Source organism: Centruroides vittatus, unplaced genomic scaffold, assembly GCF_030686945.1.
Source record: "Centruroides vittatus isolate TY-2023 unplaced genomic scaffold, ASM3068694v2 scaffold_3315, whole genome shotgun sequence".
In the NCBI taxonomy this organism is placed as follows: Eukaryota; Metazoa; Arthropoda; class Arachnida; order Scorpiones; family Buthidae; genus Centruroides; species Centruroides vittatus.
Window position 1 is genome coordinate 3,769,609 of NW_027122703.1, and position 21,054 is coordinate 3,790,662.

The 21,054-nt window shown below is 29.2% G+C and overlaps 1 protein-coding gene across 1 annotated transcript in view; it reads right to left on the minus strand.

Annotated features, from left to right (window-relative positions):
• Positions 1 to 19,160: 19,160 nt before the first annotated feature.
• Positions 19,161 to 21,054, minus strand: part of LOC136988457 (trafficking protein particle complex subunit 9-like) — a 76,810-nt gene continuing 74,916 nt past the window's right edge. The window contains exons 24-25 of the mRNA XM_067286303.1: positions 20,333 to 20,457; positions 19,161 to 20,251 (exon numbers count right to left, since the gene is read on the minus strand). Coding sequence (XP_067142404.1) covers positions 20,027 to 20,251; positions 20,333 to 20,457 — 350 coding nt within the window. The 3' untranslated portion in view covers positions 19,161 to 20,026. The remainder of the gene's footprint in view (positions 20,252 to 20,332; positions 20,458 to 21,054) is intronic.

Genomic DNA, 21,054 nt, shown 5'->3' on the forward strand with positions numbered 1-21,054 from the left:
ACCAAAACCTTCAAAACACCAACACAACCCACCAAAAACCACTGTATAATCACTGCAAAAAAAACACCACCTTAACTACTAAAACATTTACCATAATCCTCATAAAATGTCCGAAATTACCAACATATTCCCCAAGAAAATCCTCAAAATCCCCAACGTTCACACCCCCCAAAAAAATCATCAAAACTACCAACTAAACTCCCGAAACCTTCAAAGCAGTTCCCATAAAATCCCCAAAAATCCCTAACATAACCCTAAATTCGAGTCTGTCTAGGACGTTATTGCGTGTATTTACTCGATAAATAATTCGTCTTTATAAATTAATGAGATATTTAGAAATAAACAATTGTTTGTTGTGCTTTAAAAAGAAAGAAAGAAAAAAAGAAAAAAACTGTCATGGAGCCACTTGGCAATTATTCTTGTTCATAAACACAGAAGAGTCAGGAGGGGGATGAAGTTGAAGAGAAAATAAAGACTTTTTATCTGTACAGCCCACCTGCCCTCCAGAGGCCAGTTAAATAAATTCTAAAGAATGTCGACCTTCGGGACAAACATACTTAAATTTGGAAATTTTATCATTTAAAATCGACATTTTTCTAGATTCTAACGCCTACTTGTAACGTCTTTTCAATTATCTTTTTAAATAGGTTACTCTATAAATGTATAGAAGGACTTATATAAAAAATTCAGAAAAACTCTCTTATCTTTTATCCTATAAGGAATATTAATTCCTTTCTCAGTAACTCTCGAGCGCGATTGTAGACCTATATTATATTATGGCTTTAGCGTTATTAATAAATGCAAACAATTATAATCAGTACAGTTTACTCTGATAATTATTAGGTCTAAATCCAAGTAATGCAAACTAATTCCATTAGATGTAAAGCTACAATTAAGGATTATACATAATACTCGCTCCGGTTAATTAATTAAAAATCTAAAATTAACAATTTTAACTTATTTTATTTATTAATCTTTTGTGAATCGTTTGAATGATTTCAAATATAAGTTTAACTATAAAATTATTTGAATAATTATTATAATTAATAACCAATAGCATTTTAGATATTTCGATATTGCGGAATTGAATACGTTGATTGCCTTATTGGCTCTTTTTGAATTTTTTTGAATTTATCTTTCTTATGATTGGTTAATTTATCAAATTCGATTTTATTTAAATTTTAACGTAAAATTATTTTATTATTAATGAAAATTAAATCTTATAATTACAAATTAAATCCAAAAGAATATTTATTGCTACTTATTCTAAATTATTATTGTATTTTAATTTTACATATTTCTTTCAATTATACATTTGAATCGAAATATATCAAGTATAAAAATGTAAATAATATATATTTTAAAGCTGTAATATATTATTATTTCATAGAACTTACTATAAATAAATAGTTTATTTTCTTAAAATCATTATATTAAAGATGACATAATTTAAAACAAACTATAGATTTTAAAAATATTACACGTGCTGCCATCTGTAATTGAAAAATATAACTAACAGTTTATATATTCATTAAAATGATAAATTTGAGGAATATACTGAATTTATAAATATAGATTTAGAGATAATTAACAGAAAATAATTCCATCCTTCAACGAAACTTTTTGAACCGGCTAGACTAATAATAATAAATCTTATCGCTGGAAGAAAATCATATAATTCTGTTAATTAACTAAAATTATGGCTAAATTTAAGCAGTAAACAATACATGGAGAACATTATTCATGATAACTTATCCAAAGAATAGTTATTATTTTATTAAAACTTTCTATACTCAAAGGGATCGTTAAATTTCTTTAAATTCTACTCTTCGACGTCACACAGCACAATATGAAATTTAAATTTTTAAACTGCGATAACTGATTGGCTATTTAATTAGTCAATTAAATTGCTTGTTTATTTAACGTCATTTATTATCATTAACACAGAAGAATACACGCATTTACTTAATTAAATATTTATTTTACGTTTATTTATTTATTTTAAAAACATTCAGGCAATTTATTACAAGTAAAACACAATTAAAATTCGAATTGTTTTCAAAAATTATCAAATAAAATATATTTAATAAGGAATTAAAGTGGATTTTTTTTCTTAATTTTCGGCTTTTAATGAACGTTTTTACATAAATTTATATAATTTTTCATATTTACTATTCCTGTATTTCCATTCTTTTATGGTAATTCAACAGGTCTTATCACAGAAGGCCACTAGGGCCATTTGGCTAGCCTTATACAAAGGCCTCAAAAACATTTGTTATAAATTATTCATTTCACGTATGTTTATAAAAATCTATATTTTTGTCAAATTTAACTATTTTATTTAATATAATATAATTTTAACGCTATTTTTTTTTTTTATTTGCTTGGTGGCCTCAAAATGATAAATGGTGCCTCTTTTGATCTCTGAAAGGCCCCAGTAATTAGTACATTGTTTACTACAATTTAATTAAATAATTAAAATTGTATACTCTTTTCATAATTATTTTAAATCCTCAATAATATAATTGAATTATATATTAACTTAAAATACATACATAAATTTAAGTTTAAAATCTGTTTATTTTCGTATATTTTTAAATAGTAACTGTAACTTTTATTCTGTTAAAATCGGCTAATTAAAAATGCGCATCTCATTATCATAATCAATTCAAATTGACCAATGAGCTGATCAGCTCATTGGTCGGATTAAAAATTAAAAAAAAAAAAAAACAAATATACCACTGTATTCGGATTTTATCACAATAAATTCATAAAATAGATTTTTTCAGTTAATTTTTTCACTTTTTGAAGCACAAATGCTAATTTTTATCCGAATAAAGTCAGAAATTTTTTTATAATCGTTAAAATCGGCTAATTATAAATGCGCATCTCATTAACATAATCAATTCAAACTGACCAATGAGCTTGGTCACTTGTTTTTTTTTTTTTTAAATAGGCTATTGTACTCGAATTTTATCACAATAAAATCATAAAATACATTTTTAAAGTTAGTTTCTTCGCTTTTTTAAGCATAAATACTAATTTTTATTAGGATAAAGTCAGAAATTTTTTATTTTTTAAAGTCGACTAATTAAAAATGCGTATGTGATTTCCCTAATTAATTCGAACTGATGCCTTACTTCATGTTATTTCCTTATACTAAAGCTATCGTATTCGTACTTAAATACCATTAATCCCTTAAGATAGGATAAATTCCGAGAAAATTCGATCGATATGCAAATGAGTAGCGACGTTGATGGAGTTATGTCACCGAAATGTCCTTAACACTTTTATATTCCTCATATCGCAAACATGCGCCGGTAAATATATTTATCCCTTCATTTTTTAAGTTATCTAATCCCATATACAGCTTAAAATTTACATATTAAATTGTCCCACAATTTAGTTTGGCATGGCAAAGTGTTGAAAAGGATTTTACATTTTTCTAGACTATTTTTCCCCCTTTGAAATTCCACTGTAAAATGTGTCAACACGACTTGGGACATCTTTAAAGATGTTTTTATTCGAGTTGATAAACCTAAATTCCAGACAGAAAATGTCATTGATGCGAATTTAAACCGTGTCCTGCTTGTCACTTCTGATACAAACCTGTCACCAGAATGTCAATTCTTATGCTTCTTTGTGTTCCTCAATGATAAGTGACAGCATCTATACTGATAAAGATTCATCTTTAACGTTTATATCTATATATATATATATATACAGGGCCAGATTCACGGGTAAGTTTAGGGCCCCGCTCTACGAGGGGGCCTTTATTAATACACGGTAGAAAGAGGTTAGAGTTTAGGGTCGTAACACAGGATCGTGTGTTTTACGTGCGTCCAGCTATACTCACGGATACAAATAGATATTTAGAATTTCGGCCATCCTGTACATAAAGTAACGAAATCGAATGCAGCAACAATATAAAAAATGCGAGTGGGTTATTTCCTTTTTATTCCGCTTTAGTGACAGGTAAAGAAAACTTGGTCTGGATGGCAAACAAAGTCGAGTAAGCACGTGATTTAATTCAATCCAACGGATCAATTCTGATTGAGTGACTGCTTACGTCATGGAAAACGGAGGAGGAATACAAAGTATTTCCTACGTACAAAACTCCAACTAATTCATCATAAGGGGAGAGGAAAAAATTCAGTGATTTTGGTAAGTTTTTTCTTTTTTAATGCATAAATCCCGAGGGAATTTGCGAAATCAAACTTGATTGCATTCGGATCAATTCTGTAATCGTTGCCTGTGGCTTCCTGTACGGTTAGTCCCTATGATAAATATAGAAAGGATCGAATTAACTCATTCAATTCTCTATAATTTCGAATGCAAAAGAGTATTTCTTACAAGAAAAGGCCATTAAGGGAATTTATTTTATTCTTTTTTCCTACTTGAAATTCACACCGACGTCTTTCTACTTGTAAATATATATATATATATATGTATATATATATTCAATTTTTGAAGTATAAAAATGAGCGGATTAAATTGAATTGAATTTTGATAAATTAGCGCGCAAAATTTCTAGTTTCCTTTTTTTTCAGAGGAGAGAAAAGATTATTTTTATTTTCCTTTCGGTCGTTTCTTGAATTCAATTTTGTCTGATTACTTCAACAAGTGGCACAGTAGTACCAGAGGAATTCAATCGTTTCCTTCTAAGACAACAGTTGCAATTCGTTTCTATTTTTAGCATCAACCAATATTTTCCAACCGTCATCTGCTTAATCAGCCATACAGATCGCTTTAATCAGCTATTTTCTTCGTTTTCTACTAAAATATCATTACCTTTATTTAATACAAAAGACGTAACATTTTCATTTCTTATTATATTTAATTACATCTCCATCTTCTTCTTTGATTCTCTTCGGATAAATCGAACGAAATTGCCTCTCTTGCTCGGCAATTCTAGAGAATATAAATGGATTTTTATTACTTAAAATTAATTCTTTTTTCGGGTATTTTATATTTAATTTAATTTTATAAAGATTAATAAACAAAAAATTTCATATTGTTTTTTTTACATACAAGCGTGCGCCTATTTAGGTAACTTAATGGCGTATAAAGTGATGGTTATAATTCAATTAATAGGACTAATAAGCGGTAAATTATTATATATTACTAAAAATAGCAGAATTTATTTATAAAATTCAAAAATAACACAAATTTAAAGCTCTAGATTCGGTTTTTTTTAACTGGAAATACCATTCGTTCGACATTATCCGTGTGCTGAAGTGATGATTCGTAAACACAAAAACTGTACATTTTTACCAAAAAAAACTGCTCGATCAAATGATTTTTTTGCCAAAAACACATTTAAATTTAGTTCTAGTTAAAGAAATTTAAAGAAAACATCACAGTATTTTATCATTCCTTCATTCAAAACAGCTTTTAGTTATAAGAACCTCATCTATCTTTCTAAATCTGTCAGTTCTTATTATAAAATTCATTACTATCGTTATATCATATAGTAATACGTTTAAAATCTGTATATATATAGGAAGCTTTCGTAAGAAAATCTATGTATGTAAATAGATTATGGCATTTTGAGACTTAACATATTCAACATCTACATTGGAATTTCCAGAGCAGAGAGGGATGAGGAAATTTATTTTAAACGATGCTATACGAGACAATTTTACATATATTTTTATTCCAATACATTTTTTATGTATAAAAATCCCAACGAAATTGCTGTGAATAACGAGAAAATAACGAAAATTTAGAGTAAAAAAAACAAGCTGTAATAAAGTACGGAAGGAAGAATAATTCACTGAAAAAAAATCCCTAAATAAAATCAAAATAGAATTGATTTACAGGGATATTTTGAAAGAAATTTATCCCTATCTAACGCCATTTTTTTTTTCAGTAGCATCAGCCGAATTCTATTCATAGAAAGACAAAGTTATTGTTATCGTTTCTATAAATAACCAGAAGCGGAAATATAAAGAGAAAAATTGTAAATAATTAAAACAAAAACAAAATTAAAGAATAAGAATGTATATATTTAATAAATTTATAAAGATTTTCTTACTTTAATTATATTTTTCTCCCTGAACAAACATTCATCTTCGTGTTCTCTTTTGAGGTAGAAAGGGGGTCATTTGATAAAGTAATAACAATAATTTATGCATTCGGCGTATGTTATTTCTACATTTTTTAATCAATAAATAATCAACTTTTCTCTATTTTTAATATATAAAAAAAAATGTAATATTTAATTAATTTTTGAATTTACTCGAGAATTAGAACACAAGAACGTATCTAGTTCAAAATCCTTTGGGTACTTTATAACACAGCGTTATATATTATACCCTTAATAAGTTATTTTCTTTGTTTTAATTGAATATTTAAAATATTCTATATAGTTCTAAGGATATTTTCCTGTTTTTCTAAGCTATAAATAAGTAATAAGATAATATAAAATATCTTTATTTATTTTTCTAGAAATTGCTGAAACCGAGAGTTAATTAAAGATGTTTTCATAATATTCAAGATTTTATAAAATGCAACGTTAGTTATTTTGCTTCATCGATCGAAAAATAAGAGGAGAGTTTGCCAGATTTTGTTAAGACGATGATGAGATTTGGCAGTATCATATCAAATATATATATTAAAAAAAAAGGTTTTATTCGGTAAATTTTTTATAATTTGATTTTATAATAATTAAAATTACTTATTTCTTCAATTAAATGGACTTTAAAATATAAAAATAAGCTATAAAATTGTAAAATTTCGTCTCGTTTCTAAGAGTTGTCTTTGAACATGAATTGCATTTCAACGCGTAGAAAGCTTTGTTTAAACTGAATTTTTTAGATATTACTCGTGAAATAATCTTAAAATATTTATTTATTTTTAATTAAAATTACTTTAAAACATAGAATTAAAGTATAATTTCTTTTTAAAAAACACGATAAAATTGCCTCTAGAGTGCAACAGTTGTCTTAGAACTTGAGCAGTTCAATCTAAGTTAATCAAGAAACTTGTGTTTAAATAGGACAGAACTTTTCAAATATTAATTTTATAAAAACTTAAAAATATTTTAAAAAACAAAAATAAAATAAAATTTTCTAAAAATAACAGTAAAATATCATTTCTTTTCTGTGAGTTGTCTTAAAAAATAACTACAGTACTTTTAAGGCATCCAAATTCCCTTAAGCTGACTTTAACGTCTCTCTCTCTCTCTCTCTCTTTCAAGTAGTGGGTCAAATGTCTGTAACCTTTACCTTCTGTAAAAGTAAACATAGAACATCCGGATAAAGTTATTTCTATCGGATAACTTGGATCAATAATCGGAATATCATATCGAAGAAGTAATACAATACGATTTTCCAATTCAATTCTCTAAGAGTTCCACTTTTCAAAGTCAAGTAAGTATCGCGATATTGATACAAAAATAAAATTAAATAACAGACAAAATAAAATGATTAATTAGTCAGAATGTTTCTAATCTCAATTCATTAATCTTCTTATAAATTCCTGTAAACTAATTAATCTTCCCGTAAATTCCTATAAACTAATTGATCTTACTATCAATTCCTTTCCTATGAATTCCTATAAATTTCTACGAATTAATTAACCATCCTATGAATTCATATAAATTCCTGTGAATTAATTAATCTTAGAATGAATTCCTCTCCTATGAATCCCCCGAATTAATTAACCTCCTTATGAATTCCTGTAAACCGACTGTACCATGAATTCCTTTCCTATGAACTCCTATAGCCTAAATTTCTTAATTAACTTTCCTACGAATTCCTACGAACGCTTATGACTTATTAGTCTTGCTAAGAATTATTTCCTATTAATTCCTATTGACTAAATAACGAATTTTCCTAGGAATTTTTGATGAAATTGCTTTGATACACTAAAGATGTTTATCTTTTTTCCTTACACAAATTCCTAATGAGGAGACGAATTATCTCTTAATCATTAACAGGATAATTATAGGACTAAGTTAGATATCAAAGTAATTTTTATCTTTGACTTACCACAAGAAAGAATTAACTCGATCCTTGATTAAATTCAGATAACCTTTTCTTCTATTGATGAATTGTAGCTTCTTCTTCTCCTCCTCCTCTTCTTCTTGATAGCATCTCACATTAAGGAAAAAAATAACTTTATTTTATATTTTAAAAATTCATTATTAATAAAATTTTGATAATGATTTTTAAAATAAATTTGAAAAATCATAAATTTCAAATTACAGCAGATGTTTGTGAAGATCATAAATTATTTAATTCTCAAATATTCTCCTAATTATCATTTTTATTTTTATGGAAAAGACAGATAAATATTGTGATTTTTTTAAATTTAAATAATGATAATTTGGTAAAATATAATATTCAAATCTTTAGATCTATATAGAATAATGCTACTTATCAAGATTATTAAGATATATTGTAGCATCTGTTTGACAGAAAGAAAGGATGAATTTGATTGATTTCTATGAAACTAATGCAGTACACATTAACAATATCTGGCATAAATCCTAGAAAAGTAACAGAAAACCCATTAATTTACTCAAGATAACATTGCAGATTACATTTTCTCTCCAGAAATACTCGTAAAAAAATGATTTAAAAAATTAGATGAAAAATAGAGATAAAAAATGCTGGAATTAAAATAGAGAACATAAATTAAATTTAGAATTAAAAAGAAAAAAGGAAATTTAACAAGGGACGAATGATTTTCAACAGGATATAAATTAATCCAATGACCTTAACTGATAATAAAGATGAAGGTAAATCCCCGGAAGACTGGGAATAAAGTTGTGAGAAGGGAGACATACGATTCGAGATAAAGAGGATGAGGAGAAATGTGCTGAATGAAACGATAAGAGGAAATAGCTGACAAAAGAAAGCATCAACACTTTCAACCGAACTAGATAGAAGCTAAGTTTTGGCTTTAAAAATGTCCTAAAAGTGACTTTTTCAAGAAGAAAACTTAATTAATTCAATTGCCATTTCTTTTTTTACTTATCTTTCTATAAATTTATATTTTAATAAGTAAACTTTTTAAATATAAAAATATAATAAGAGACAGTTGAAGGAATATTCCTATCGTTGTTTGATACGAAATCGCTTGTATCTTATTCGAAAAATATTCGAAAATCGATGAAAGGACCTTCAAATGACTATCGAAAATCGAAAGTAGATGCCTTCAGACGTAGAAAAGTTGGCAATTCTTGAATTTACTTTGCTTGAAATTTGATTATACATCAGCGTAGATCTTTCCTCCACTTGTCATTAGGAAGAGAAATGATGCGAATGATAGGAATTTCAGTTGCTCTCTACTCGAAGAAAATTCATAAGCAGCAATTTCCTGTTTATTTCACCATATATTTTAGTTGAAATAAATTTTATTTAATTAATTTAACGATTCTTCGAGTGTATTTTTAATCTAATTTCGTATCATAAGATGTCTTCTCCATTAAAAAAAAAATCTTCCGCATAAAAATGGCATTAGTAAATGTTCAAATATATTTTATACTTTAAGGTTCAAAAATGTGTTTTTCTCCACTAACAGCTTTGCAGATCATATATCAATCTATCTTCTTCTTTTTCTACTTATATTTATATCTTAGATGTTTAATGTTGAGTCACGACCGAATTTTAAACATCGTGAAGTTCTTCTTATTCAAAATCAATGCAACAAAGCAATAGATTATAACAAGTATCTAATATGATAATATCGATGATTTATTAATAGTTTATCCATAAAAATCTGGATTCGAATGGGATCCGAGTCCAGAATATCCTAGATAAAATATTAATAAATCATCTGGAATTTTCTGGATAAACTGCTCAAGACATCTGTTCAATTTGGTGTTTGTTCATCTCAAATTGATGGTGAAGAATATAACAACGGGTTTGGGTTGGGGGACAAGCTAAATGGGTTCTTAATGAGCCCATTACGCTTCTTCCTCAAATTAACATTGGTTTCTTAGCTTTGCAAATCGTATATCAATCTTTCATCTTCTTTTTCTACTTATATCTGGATGTTTAATATTGAGACACGTGTGAATTTTAAACATTCTGAAACATCTGTTTAACTCGAATCTAACAATGGATTTGGGTTGAGGAACAAGCTGTTAGTTTCTTAATGATCTCATTGCTCTTCTTCTTCAACTGATAAAGACGATCCGAAGACAAAATCAATAGCTTAGGATTTAAAGAAAAATAAATAAATAATCCGCAAAAATGTCAAATTATTAATTTTGAAAACGTAAGAATATTTAAGCTATTATAATATAAAGCTTATGATCACGGGCATATGTGGAACTCTCGTTATCTTGAGAGTTTCACCTCATTTATCGAACTATAAGAACAACAGACACTAACAAGAATCAATTTCCTGAGTGATGATAATTATTACTTAGATTCCGTAAAGACACAAACCAGAAAGTTTATTATTATATTTTCTACATGAACTGTCTTCGAGATGACAGACCACATATATATTGATATATTTAGGCACTGTAATATGCTTTTATTGCTAAATGAAATTACACTCTTGGACCGAAATAGATTTACTTCTAAATCTTTAGTGCCAAGGTTTCGCAAGGAACCATAACATTATACAGCGTAGCAATTCGATCTGTAATATTTGGTAGAGTTCTATTATATTATGGTACCAATCCCAGTGTCATTTTCCATTATAACTAAGCATGATTCTGATGTTCCGCATCGAAATCGTGAAATGAATCAGTGTCTATATATATTGTATATTAATGTAGAATATTCGATATTAAAGAATGTATATGATCTTTAATATCGAAAATCGTTAGGGTTGATTGATTGAATCGATTCATTAATACGAGGTACTAGTATCTGTTCGTGTCATTCGTTTGGGCTTGTAAATATAGGCACACCGGACAAAAATTAGTCACCCCTAACAGAAATGACAGTAAGTAGTTACCGATTACACAGAGGGTGCCACGAGAGAATTGTTGGGTTTGGTTTATTTGGTTATGACAAGGCGACACATGGGCGATCTGCCGATTGGGGAATGCCTCCCGGAAGGTCTTTTAAAGGAAACTGGCCTCTATTTGGGTGTTACTAAAGTGAAGAAAACCCAGAAAACCAGCTAGTTGGCGAGGCGCGAATTCACGACTAGTGTTTAGTGGTTTAAGAGAGAATTGTTAAGAGATAAATAGCACAATCGTGGTCTGTAAGGCAATTTCTGTCTCGTGAGATGGTAAAGAGCAACGTGAGTGTTGAATTGAGTCTGCAATATGGGTCGTACGGTAGACGTTATTGAGTGGCAAAAAGGAACCATCGTGTTTGGCCCTGTCCACGGACCCAAAGTGAATGAAGTCGCACAATTTGTTAGTATGTCAAAGGAGTTCTATAAACATGGATGTAGTTCGCAATCAACTGAAAATCATCCGAAGCTTCTATCGCTGGAGACACTATCTCTAGGACTTCTCTTAGAAAGTTCTTTACTTTCTTCATGGGAAAAGTCCTATATCTTGTGATAATAGGTTCCGAGAAAATCAAAAGATAATTCAAAATGTCTTCGTTGGTATTCACGCAATTGAATTTGCTAGCCTTTCCTATATTTTTAAGGTATTTATTTCGAACCTCTCGAGCCTCTTCCGATAATTGTTCAATAGATAATAATGAGTTTGCCACCAATTCTGGCCCATGAGTTTGCGAACACTTGGCAGCATACAAGAATATTTTTTGACATATAATCTTAAAGTATTGATACAGAATATTTCAAATTTATAACTGTATTATCAATACGGTTACTTACAATACGGATACTTGACGATTAACCTATTAGGTACTGTACGTTCTGTCATGGATAACTAATTTAATTATATTCAGTTATTCAACTCTGACAATTTACAAATCGCATTTGAGTGGCTTTTATAAAAGGAATTAAATGCTTACTTTCCATTCAATTCTAAATTAAACGGAAAACAATACAGTAGTCAATTTATTGTTGTTATTGTATACAGAATAATCCTAAAGCCGGCCATAGGTTTAAAAATTCATCTCACTTGTCAGTGAATTTCGACCCTAAATGCATACGGTTTTCACAGAAATACTCGGTATGAGGAGGATTTTTTAAAATTACAAACATTTTATGCAGATCTTAGTCATAATTTCTGCTATTTATGGCATTCTTATGAGGAAATAATCATGGAAATGGGCATATCAAGTTCTCTGAAAGTGAAAAATTATGTACGGTCCACACCATAATCGAGGCCATCATTTAATTTGCCTCCGAAATTGGCATTAAATCGTGTATAGAGTTAAATTGAAGAATCTCAAGCAATAGGAGTCATATATAGCAATGAAGTTCGAGTTCGAATACTTGAAAATACCCGATTTTTGTAATGATAATGTTTGCAAATTTTAGGAATCTTACATTTAGCAATTCATAGATGACGAAGAGTTCATTATTTAATTTTATGAAAGATTCATTTACGTTTCATTATAGCTTTACGAGGATAGCATTATTTAGGAGGGCTTTAAATTGAGGCTTGATTACGTACTCTATACATATGTAAACGTACTAAAACCCTCGCTTTACGACGGCACATTTTATCCTCCTTTTAAAGGTAGAAGAAACAGAAATTCATATTTTTCACATCACAGTAAACAGTTTTTTAGTAAGCAAATAGGTCGTAAAACGGAGTATAGTATATCAAACTTTAGAAAATGCAGTTAATATCCCTTATTTTCAATGATATTATTTGAGAACAATGAAGTTAAAATGAAGAATTGATCGTCAATCTATTATTTTAAATTAAATATATTCATCTTAATAACGTAAAACGTTGCTGTAAGTGAAATATTAAACTTTCTTGAACAGATAATATATAGAAAGAGTAATAAAAAGCTCTCGTTATAGAGTCGCAAAGCCGTCGAGAGTTTGTATGAGGCTCGGATGTAGAGAGCCTCGTAGCCTTTTGCCATTTATAATAAAAAAACAAATTAAATACGTAAAATATTTGTTTCTTTATTAATAAAAAGCAGATTTTAAGTACGAGGCCTGATGAGAGATGTGGACCGCTTCAGCTGATTGCCGTAGACACCAAACTTAAGCATACAAAACAATAAACAATTAAAACATTGTAGTTGTATATAACTATTGATTTGCTTACTTAATACAGCTTATCATTTGATAGCATTCAATAATCAGAATACAAAAAACAAAAACAAAACAGAAAATGTCCTAAATTTTTACGAATAAATGTTTTAAATTAATTAACACAAGTCTATCGAAATGTAACAACAGATTTACAAATTTGCACATAGTCGAAACAGATTCGTCTGATTATATTCGGTGAGATCTTGAATGCGTTAATCGGGTGAAAGGTCAAAAGAGGTCAAGCGGGACTATTTAGTCCCCCTTGACCTCCCGACCCTAAGCTAGAAAAATAGAAGTGGTGACTCCAAAATAGAGGGAGGAAAATAGGCCATTTGGTCCTGTTTAACCCCCTTATCTGAACACAGATTTTCTTGACTAAGAACAGTCTCCAAAATTTAATCTTTCGTATTAAAAAATTATGTAATGTAGTTTCTTTTAATAAGTGGGATAAAATCTTATTGATTTTATTCACATATTTTTTATGAATTTTGGGAAGTGATGGACCCGTCCATTGCGCTTTCTCGGGTCTTCAACTGATGATATATTACAAACAGAAGAGGAAAAAGCAAATGATGATCTCAAAATTGATTTTCGAACAGGAGAGATAACTTTGTGATATTAATAAAAGTTCTATCTAAAATCTTTCTAAATAGAACTTTTAAATTCACATTTAAAAATGAATAGAAGTCATTTGATTCTACGAGTATATACTGTATTACGTTAGAATAATGTAAAGATGACAATGTAGATCAGGGATTCTTAATTGGATCGATATTGATCCCTAGAAGTCGATCGACTGGAAAGAAGGGTCGTGCATACCAAAGGTCGATATGCCGTCTAAAGTAAAATTATATTATGTAAACACTAGTTTATTATAGAGATAATTTTAACATATATCCACGCTCATCAAATATTTATGCATTCTTGTATTACTTTTATCCATTATCTTTCTTCGAGTAAATTCATTTTTTAACATAAAATCGAGACATTTTCGAATATATTTTTCTAGACAAGAGCTTTGCGTACGGTAGAATCTCGCGTTAACGACTAATTGGTTCCTGGAAGGACGTCGTAAAACGAACCGTCCTCTTTCCCGTCATAAAATAAGGTTACTTTCCTGGAAATAATTTCTAACTACGTAACACCATACAAAAATATAACGCTTAAATACAGCATTTTATAAGGCCATTATAAAAAAAACCGAATCGTAAAAACGAGATTATAAAACGAGAGGTCGTAAAACGGGGTTTACTATCCGTTTCAATATCTTCTCTTACATTCTTTAATGCCATTGATAATGATAATTAAAAAATAATGAAATTGATTTTTAATACAAAATAAACTAGCAACTGCATAAATTCATGTCATTCTTACAAGTATTGGGTCAGTTTTCAAAAACTGTAGACCTATAAATTCCCACTGGAATCCGTCTGTCTGACTGCCCTGAATGGAGCGAGATAGATGAAAGCCGAGATCAGATACGGAAAGTTTAGGGACAGAAGCCCCGATTAACCCATACAAACTACCGGATTGGACCAGAAATCACGTTATTTCGATTCAAAAATTTTCTCCTGAACGGTGTTAGATTGGCACGACTCCATTGTTAATACGAAAAGTATGCTGTACAGGAGCAAGACACTACTGAAATCGATAGCTTTGTGACGAAAAATTGCAACCCGGCATTGTGACGACATCACAATAAATAATTATTTAACTTCGATTTTCTTTGTGTCTTTGCTCAATAACGGTTCATACCAAGGCTCATCCACATAAACAATATTACTGAAATCTGTGATGACCACGCGGTGACCTCCCTTGTTAGTTATGATTTCATGTAGGAAGAGAAGTTGCATATGAAATAACATAGAGCCACAAGTCTAAATATGGCCCTTATTCCTTCTTTATTAGTGGATACATGTTCTATTATTTTCTAAGATGTCAGAAAGAATCAAAACAATTAAAGACCTCAATTTTTTTTAAAGTAAAAAAACAAAACCGATTCTACGCCACGTACAGTACTGTACATAAAATTCTCTCCAAATTGTGAGATTAGAACTGTAACAAACTTATAAAATTCCGACATATATGAAATCAATGACTCAAAAAAGGTACAGTACATACAGTACATTTCGTAGAAGTGAATGACTCATAAAGAATCTACATTTCGTAAAATCGAGGTTCGTAGAATCGAGGTTGGGATCTGTATTGTCAAAATCAATACATAATGTCATTGTTATTAAAGATTTTTTAAAAATTTAATAAGAATATAAGAGAAAAAATAAAGGCCTATAAAAAAATATGGAATATTTCACATAAATTTTCTACAAATTAAAAATTATTTGAATATTTTTATTCTAAAATTAATTATTTTCTCTAATAATAATTTAAAGATATTCTTTTATAGCAAATTAAACAAAAAATAAATTTATTAAAAAGATGAGAATTTATATAATATTATTTAATCTCTTGCATCATTAAAAAAAAATAAATAATTATATAAAAAATTATACTCTTTCAGCCTGCATATTTTATTTTCCTAACAACGTACTGTACACTTCAATGCTATGAAGAAGTAATATATAATTACTGGGATGGTTTTTCTTTTCCATTTAACCAGCGTATAAGTCGAGACAAGATACGGAAAGCTTAGGGGCAGGAGGCCCCAATTAACTATACATAAACAATTCAAAAATTTTCTCCAGAACGGAGTTAGATAGATGACCGGCATGACTCTTTTTTTTGTCAGGAAAAGTATGGTGTACAGAGGCAAGGTACTACTGAAATCGAGAACAATTAAGCTTTAAATTATGTATTTTATTATGCTAAAATTTTTAATTATCATCATCTTATTAATTCTTTCATATCAAGGGTGCATATACTTTCGGAATCAAACTGATCCGAGATCACTTCGATCGTTCAAATCGTGCATACAAAGGAACTATTGCGATCCGATCAATCTCTATTTGCGTATACAAACGCTATCTATGATCAACTGGATCGCGATCAAACTAATACGAGCGGAGGGCAAGATCGTTTGGATCGGATAAAAGAGATTAAAGATGGCGGCTACCATGGTTGAAGTTAAGCTTACAGTAAATAACGAAGAAACACGTTTAATTGTTGACAAAGAAACTTATTTAAAACTTATAAATGGCAAGTAAAAACATCGTTATTAAAATATCCGGTAAGCTGAGATGAAAAAATAAGTATTTAGAGACAATTTTGCGAAGTTGTACCTCAAGAATGTATGACGTGCACTTTCATCATTTCTGCAAGTTTTATTTTTTTAATTTTGTAAAATTTGTATTTAAATTTTATTTTGTGAAAAACAATTTTATTCACAGAGTAATACCATTTAAAAATTCGTATGAATGAGCACAAACGATAATTCGTAACAGCGTATGTCGTTTAGCACTAACTACAGCTTTAATATCGAGAGATAAAATGGATTATTTTAATTTAATTAATTGATCCTTGTTAGTTAACAAATACAGAGTTTCAAAGACTCAGTATACGTTAACTAACAAGGAAAGACTATTATTAACTAACAAATGTTTGCCGCCGTCTTCGATCCTACTTGTATACTTTCCGCCATGACAGAAGCTATCTGTATCACGTGACAAAGACTGATCCGCTTTTACAGATCGATCCATACAAAACGAAAAGTATATGTTGACCCCAAGAAATAAGTTGAGACATTTAACGTTTTTCGTTACTAATTTATTTTAAAAATCGGCAAACAATTTTTCTTGGATCGATCATTTAGAACAGGCCTGGCCAACCCGCGGCCCGTCACGTTAAATTGTGTGGCCCGCTAAGCGATATTACATATCTATTAAAACTTTTGTTTCCCGTTATGTGTATACCAAAACAGTTAAATGGATGAAAATTTGCATGTGTCATCGTTATAAAGCGCAAGTACGAGTACGAACTCTTGGTATAACAATAAAATCTTATTCATTTTGTATTTGTTTTACTTTTTAAAAGCATGTTTGCCTAAATTGTGGCCCACCGTAATGTTACGCGTGATCAAAGTGGCCCGCGAAACAATTTGGGTTGGCCAGGCCTGATTTAGAAAATACTCTTCTAAATCACTTCTGTAAACTCGAAGAAGAATAAAAAAAAAGTTGGCAGATAAAATAACATTTTTCAACAATGTATAGCGCTTTATTGTTATCATTGTTAGCGCTGGTCCGCAATACTTTTTGAGTTTTCGATGGTTATCGAAATGCATGTTTGTTTGCTTTGCGATTTTCGAGAAGAAATATGAGTGAAGAGGTGAAGCGTTTTCTGGAGTATGGTCTTGGAATGAAGATCAACAAATAAAAAAGAATTGTAGAGGAAGCAGAGATGAAAAGAGGTGGACGAGCGTCCAGCATAACATTAGAAAAATTTAGAAGTTAATGGATTTCCGCACGATTCCTTGGAGCATTTCCAACTTCCGAAGATCTACAATCCAGCGGATTTCCGTCTGATCTCGCAGCATTAAAACCTTCAGTATTCGAAAGATTTGGAAGGCAATGGACTTTCTTCGAATCCTAGGCGCATCCTCAACGTATCGAAATATATTTCCCATTCTTTTCGTCCTATGAGCACTAAAAGGGTCTTTTTTGTATAATGCCTATTGTGGGATCGGCCAGGGCCAGGATGGAGTGGCCTGGCCGATCCTTGAAGCATTTCTTGGAGTTAAAATGACCCATTTCATATCAGTCAGTCACTGAGTGAAACAAATTTAGTTACAGGTTGTTTTCAAATATATGTTAATTAAATTAAAGTTGGTCGGTTGATAGATAAGGCAACGCGATCTTCGGAGGGAAAACGACTCTTTATATTAAACTGGTCCCTATTGAGGTATTACACACGTGAAAAAATTTGTAAAACTCTACATGGTCAGTCCGTTGCCAACCCGCAACCAAATATCTATTCAATAGTTGTATTCACTCGGCTGTCAACTGGTAGGTAGTGTGATAGGGGTGATAGGGCAAGTCCAAATCTACGAAATTTCTGGACTGAGGTAACTTGAATCCTGCATCAAACTCGAGACTTCACATGTTGCTGGTAGAGGAAATTAAAAAATTGCTACTTTTCGTTACGGCAATCTCACAGTCGGGATCCTGTAGTTGTCTCCACACACAATTCCAGATGAAAATCTATTGCTTTTTTTACGGAAATCTTAATGAAGAAGATATTTAATTAGGCAAATTAACCACAAATTCATCCAGACGAAACCAAGCGGGTAAGGAAACAAATTTTGCCACAATTACTCTACTATAAATATAACTAGAGCAGTGGATCTGTGGCCTGGTGTCTATTCTCTCCGATGCAATTTATCCGCCATACTACCGGAAGTTTTTGGTCATGTTGCATTTAAAATTTCGACGAATTGTGTGGCTTTCGCCTGCGATAATAAATTAATTAAAGGCTGCGGCTATACGTTTCGGAGATAAATGAATGTTTTATATTATAAAACAGTCATTTATCTGTGAAATATATAGCTGCAACATATGTTATTTAACCTTCTTCTAAAGAAAACAAAATACATTCTTGATGTCAAAACAAATTTGTCTGACCCTGAATATTAGGCCTATATTTTTAAATACTAAATACTGTACTACTTTCTTTTCCGAACAATAACGAATACACGAATAGTAACAGTTAAATAACTCAATTATTTTTGAAAGTATAACAAAATCCAATGCTACATGGCATACAAAAGTTTATTGGATTTGTGGTTTTTCTATTAAAACCCCCATAAACTTTTAACTAACAAACCTTCAAAAGACCTTCCAATACTTTCATTATTACATGGAATCTATCTGCAGAAGTTGGACAAGATGAATAATTTTCATGAAATCTTTAAAAACAAATCTAATACCGAAAAATAATGGGATAGTTTTGAGGCATTTCAAAAACCTGGAATGCCACCAGCCCAAGCCTTGATAATATATTGTTATTTAAGTAGAAAAAAAAAAAAAAAGGTACCATTGAAAAATTACTTTATCAAATGACTAATCAAATGACAAATACATACTTGTATGATTTTTATGGAAATATTACACAGAAAAATAATTTGTTTTACATCTTTTTATAAATACAAACAAACTTACAATAATAATAAATTGATATTATTCTTATTAAAATTTGTTACAAAATTTTTGAAAACACAACAAACCAATGACTAGAACTGAAATTTGAGATCATATTGAATGTAAGAAAATCAAATATTTCTTTTCTTACAAAGAAAAATAATTTAAATTTATAAATAAGTACTCATTAACTGTAACTGGATATAAAAATTTTCTATTTGAACCATTTTTTTTTCTTTTTAGTAAAGTATAAACTCATAAAACATACTGTTTATTAAGTTCTCATTTTGTGAAAATGTCTACATTTTATGAGTATAAAATTTTATTATTAAATTTATGGCACGAATACTAGTTCGATATCCCCCCTCTTTGACACAGACTATCATATTTGCTTGTAAGGTTCATACTTATGACTCGTGTTACATCATTTATTAACAAGAAAATGACTTATAAAGAACGTAAGTTTACCATCGCTTTAAAATTTTCTATAGATAATTTCTGAAATAAAATTTTTAAACCGACATTTTTTCTTATTAAACTATTGTCATAAATATTAGTTTGTTTTAGTAATCTTAATATTTTTCTTAAATTTTTATCAAAATTGTCTTTTATTTGAAAAATAATATTTTCCTTTAAATTTTAAAATTTCTCGTTATATATACCAAACTAAAAATTGTTTCTATCAAAGAACATAGCATGCGTATACAATGTATCTTTCTTCCTTGTTTTTTAAACGAAAATGTCTCGAAATTAAACCGTAAAGATATAAATTTACAAAATAATAAGAATAATAAATTAAGTAACAATAACAACAATCAACAAATTATAAATTAATCTTCTAAAATAGTTAATTCTATAGTTGGAGTAAATTTCCATGTGTATATGGATTTGTTGTGAGATTCTGAGGTAATTTGTGCTGTTTTGATCTGAGAATCTAAAAGAGCATTGTACTTGGTTCTATAGTCACTGCTACTACATTTGATATCTAAGAAATATGTTCCAGTATTAAAGAACATAAGGCCACATTGATGGTGATGAGTATTCTGAGGAAAAATCTGTGAAAATAAAAATAAATAATTCTTCTTGAAATTAATAAAATTCACTTTGAATAAAATGATTTTTAAAAATGTATTTACCTCATTAATTAATATCTTATCACTACCGATAACTGCAAGCTTTGTATCCAAATGGTAATTATGAAAGCCATTCTGATAATCCTGATATCCTTGTATGCAAAGATGAAGAGATTTTAATGTAAAGTCTGCAATAAAAAGTAAATTTTATAGTCTTTTTTTAAATATTTAATTGCTAATTATCTATTAATAATTCATCATTAATTCTGGTATCAAAATATGAAATTTTTTAAAAACTAAATTAGAATTAGAGCTATAGTCATAATTATAATTAATTCAATATTCCCTAGAATATAAAAATTCAATTTCATATATAAATTGCTATTATTATCATCAACAATCAATTAAAACACATTGAAAGAATTGCGAAACTAGATGATAAATTGATGTTTGCATTGGAATAATGCCAGAAAGACTGTTAAACAAACAATATTTATTTTGAAACTGTTATTTTGGTAAATGTTAGTAAAAAATGAGATTAATTTCTATTACTGTATTTTATGTATATAAGACACACCTCCATTTCAACACAAAATATTTAGGAAAAAAGAATTTAATGTATTTAAGTCATTCCATGCCTTTGGCACCAATTTTTTTTTTTTTTTTACTGTATTCTGGTTTAAAAAAAAAAGAAAAATTAGAATGTACACTTTTACTTACCAGGAAAAACAGGCAATTAAAAGAAGTAATTTACCATTAATATTTTCTACATGAATACATGCAAA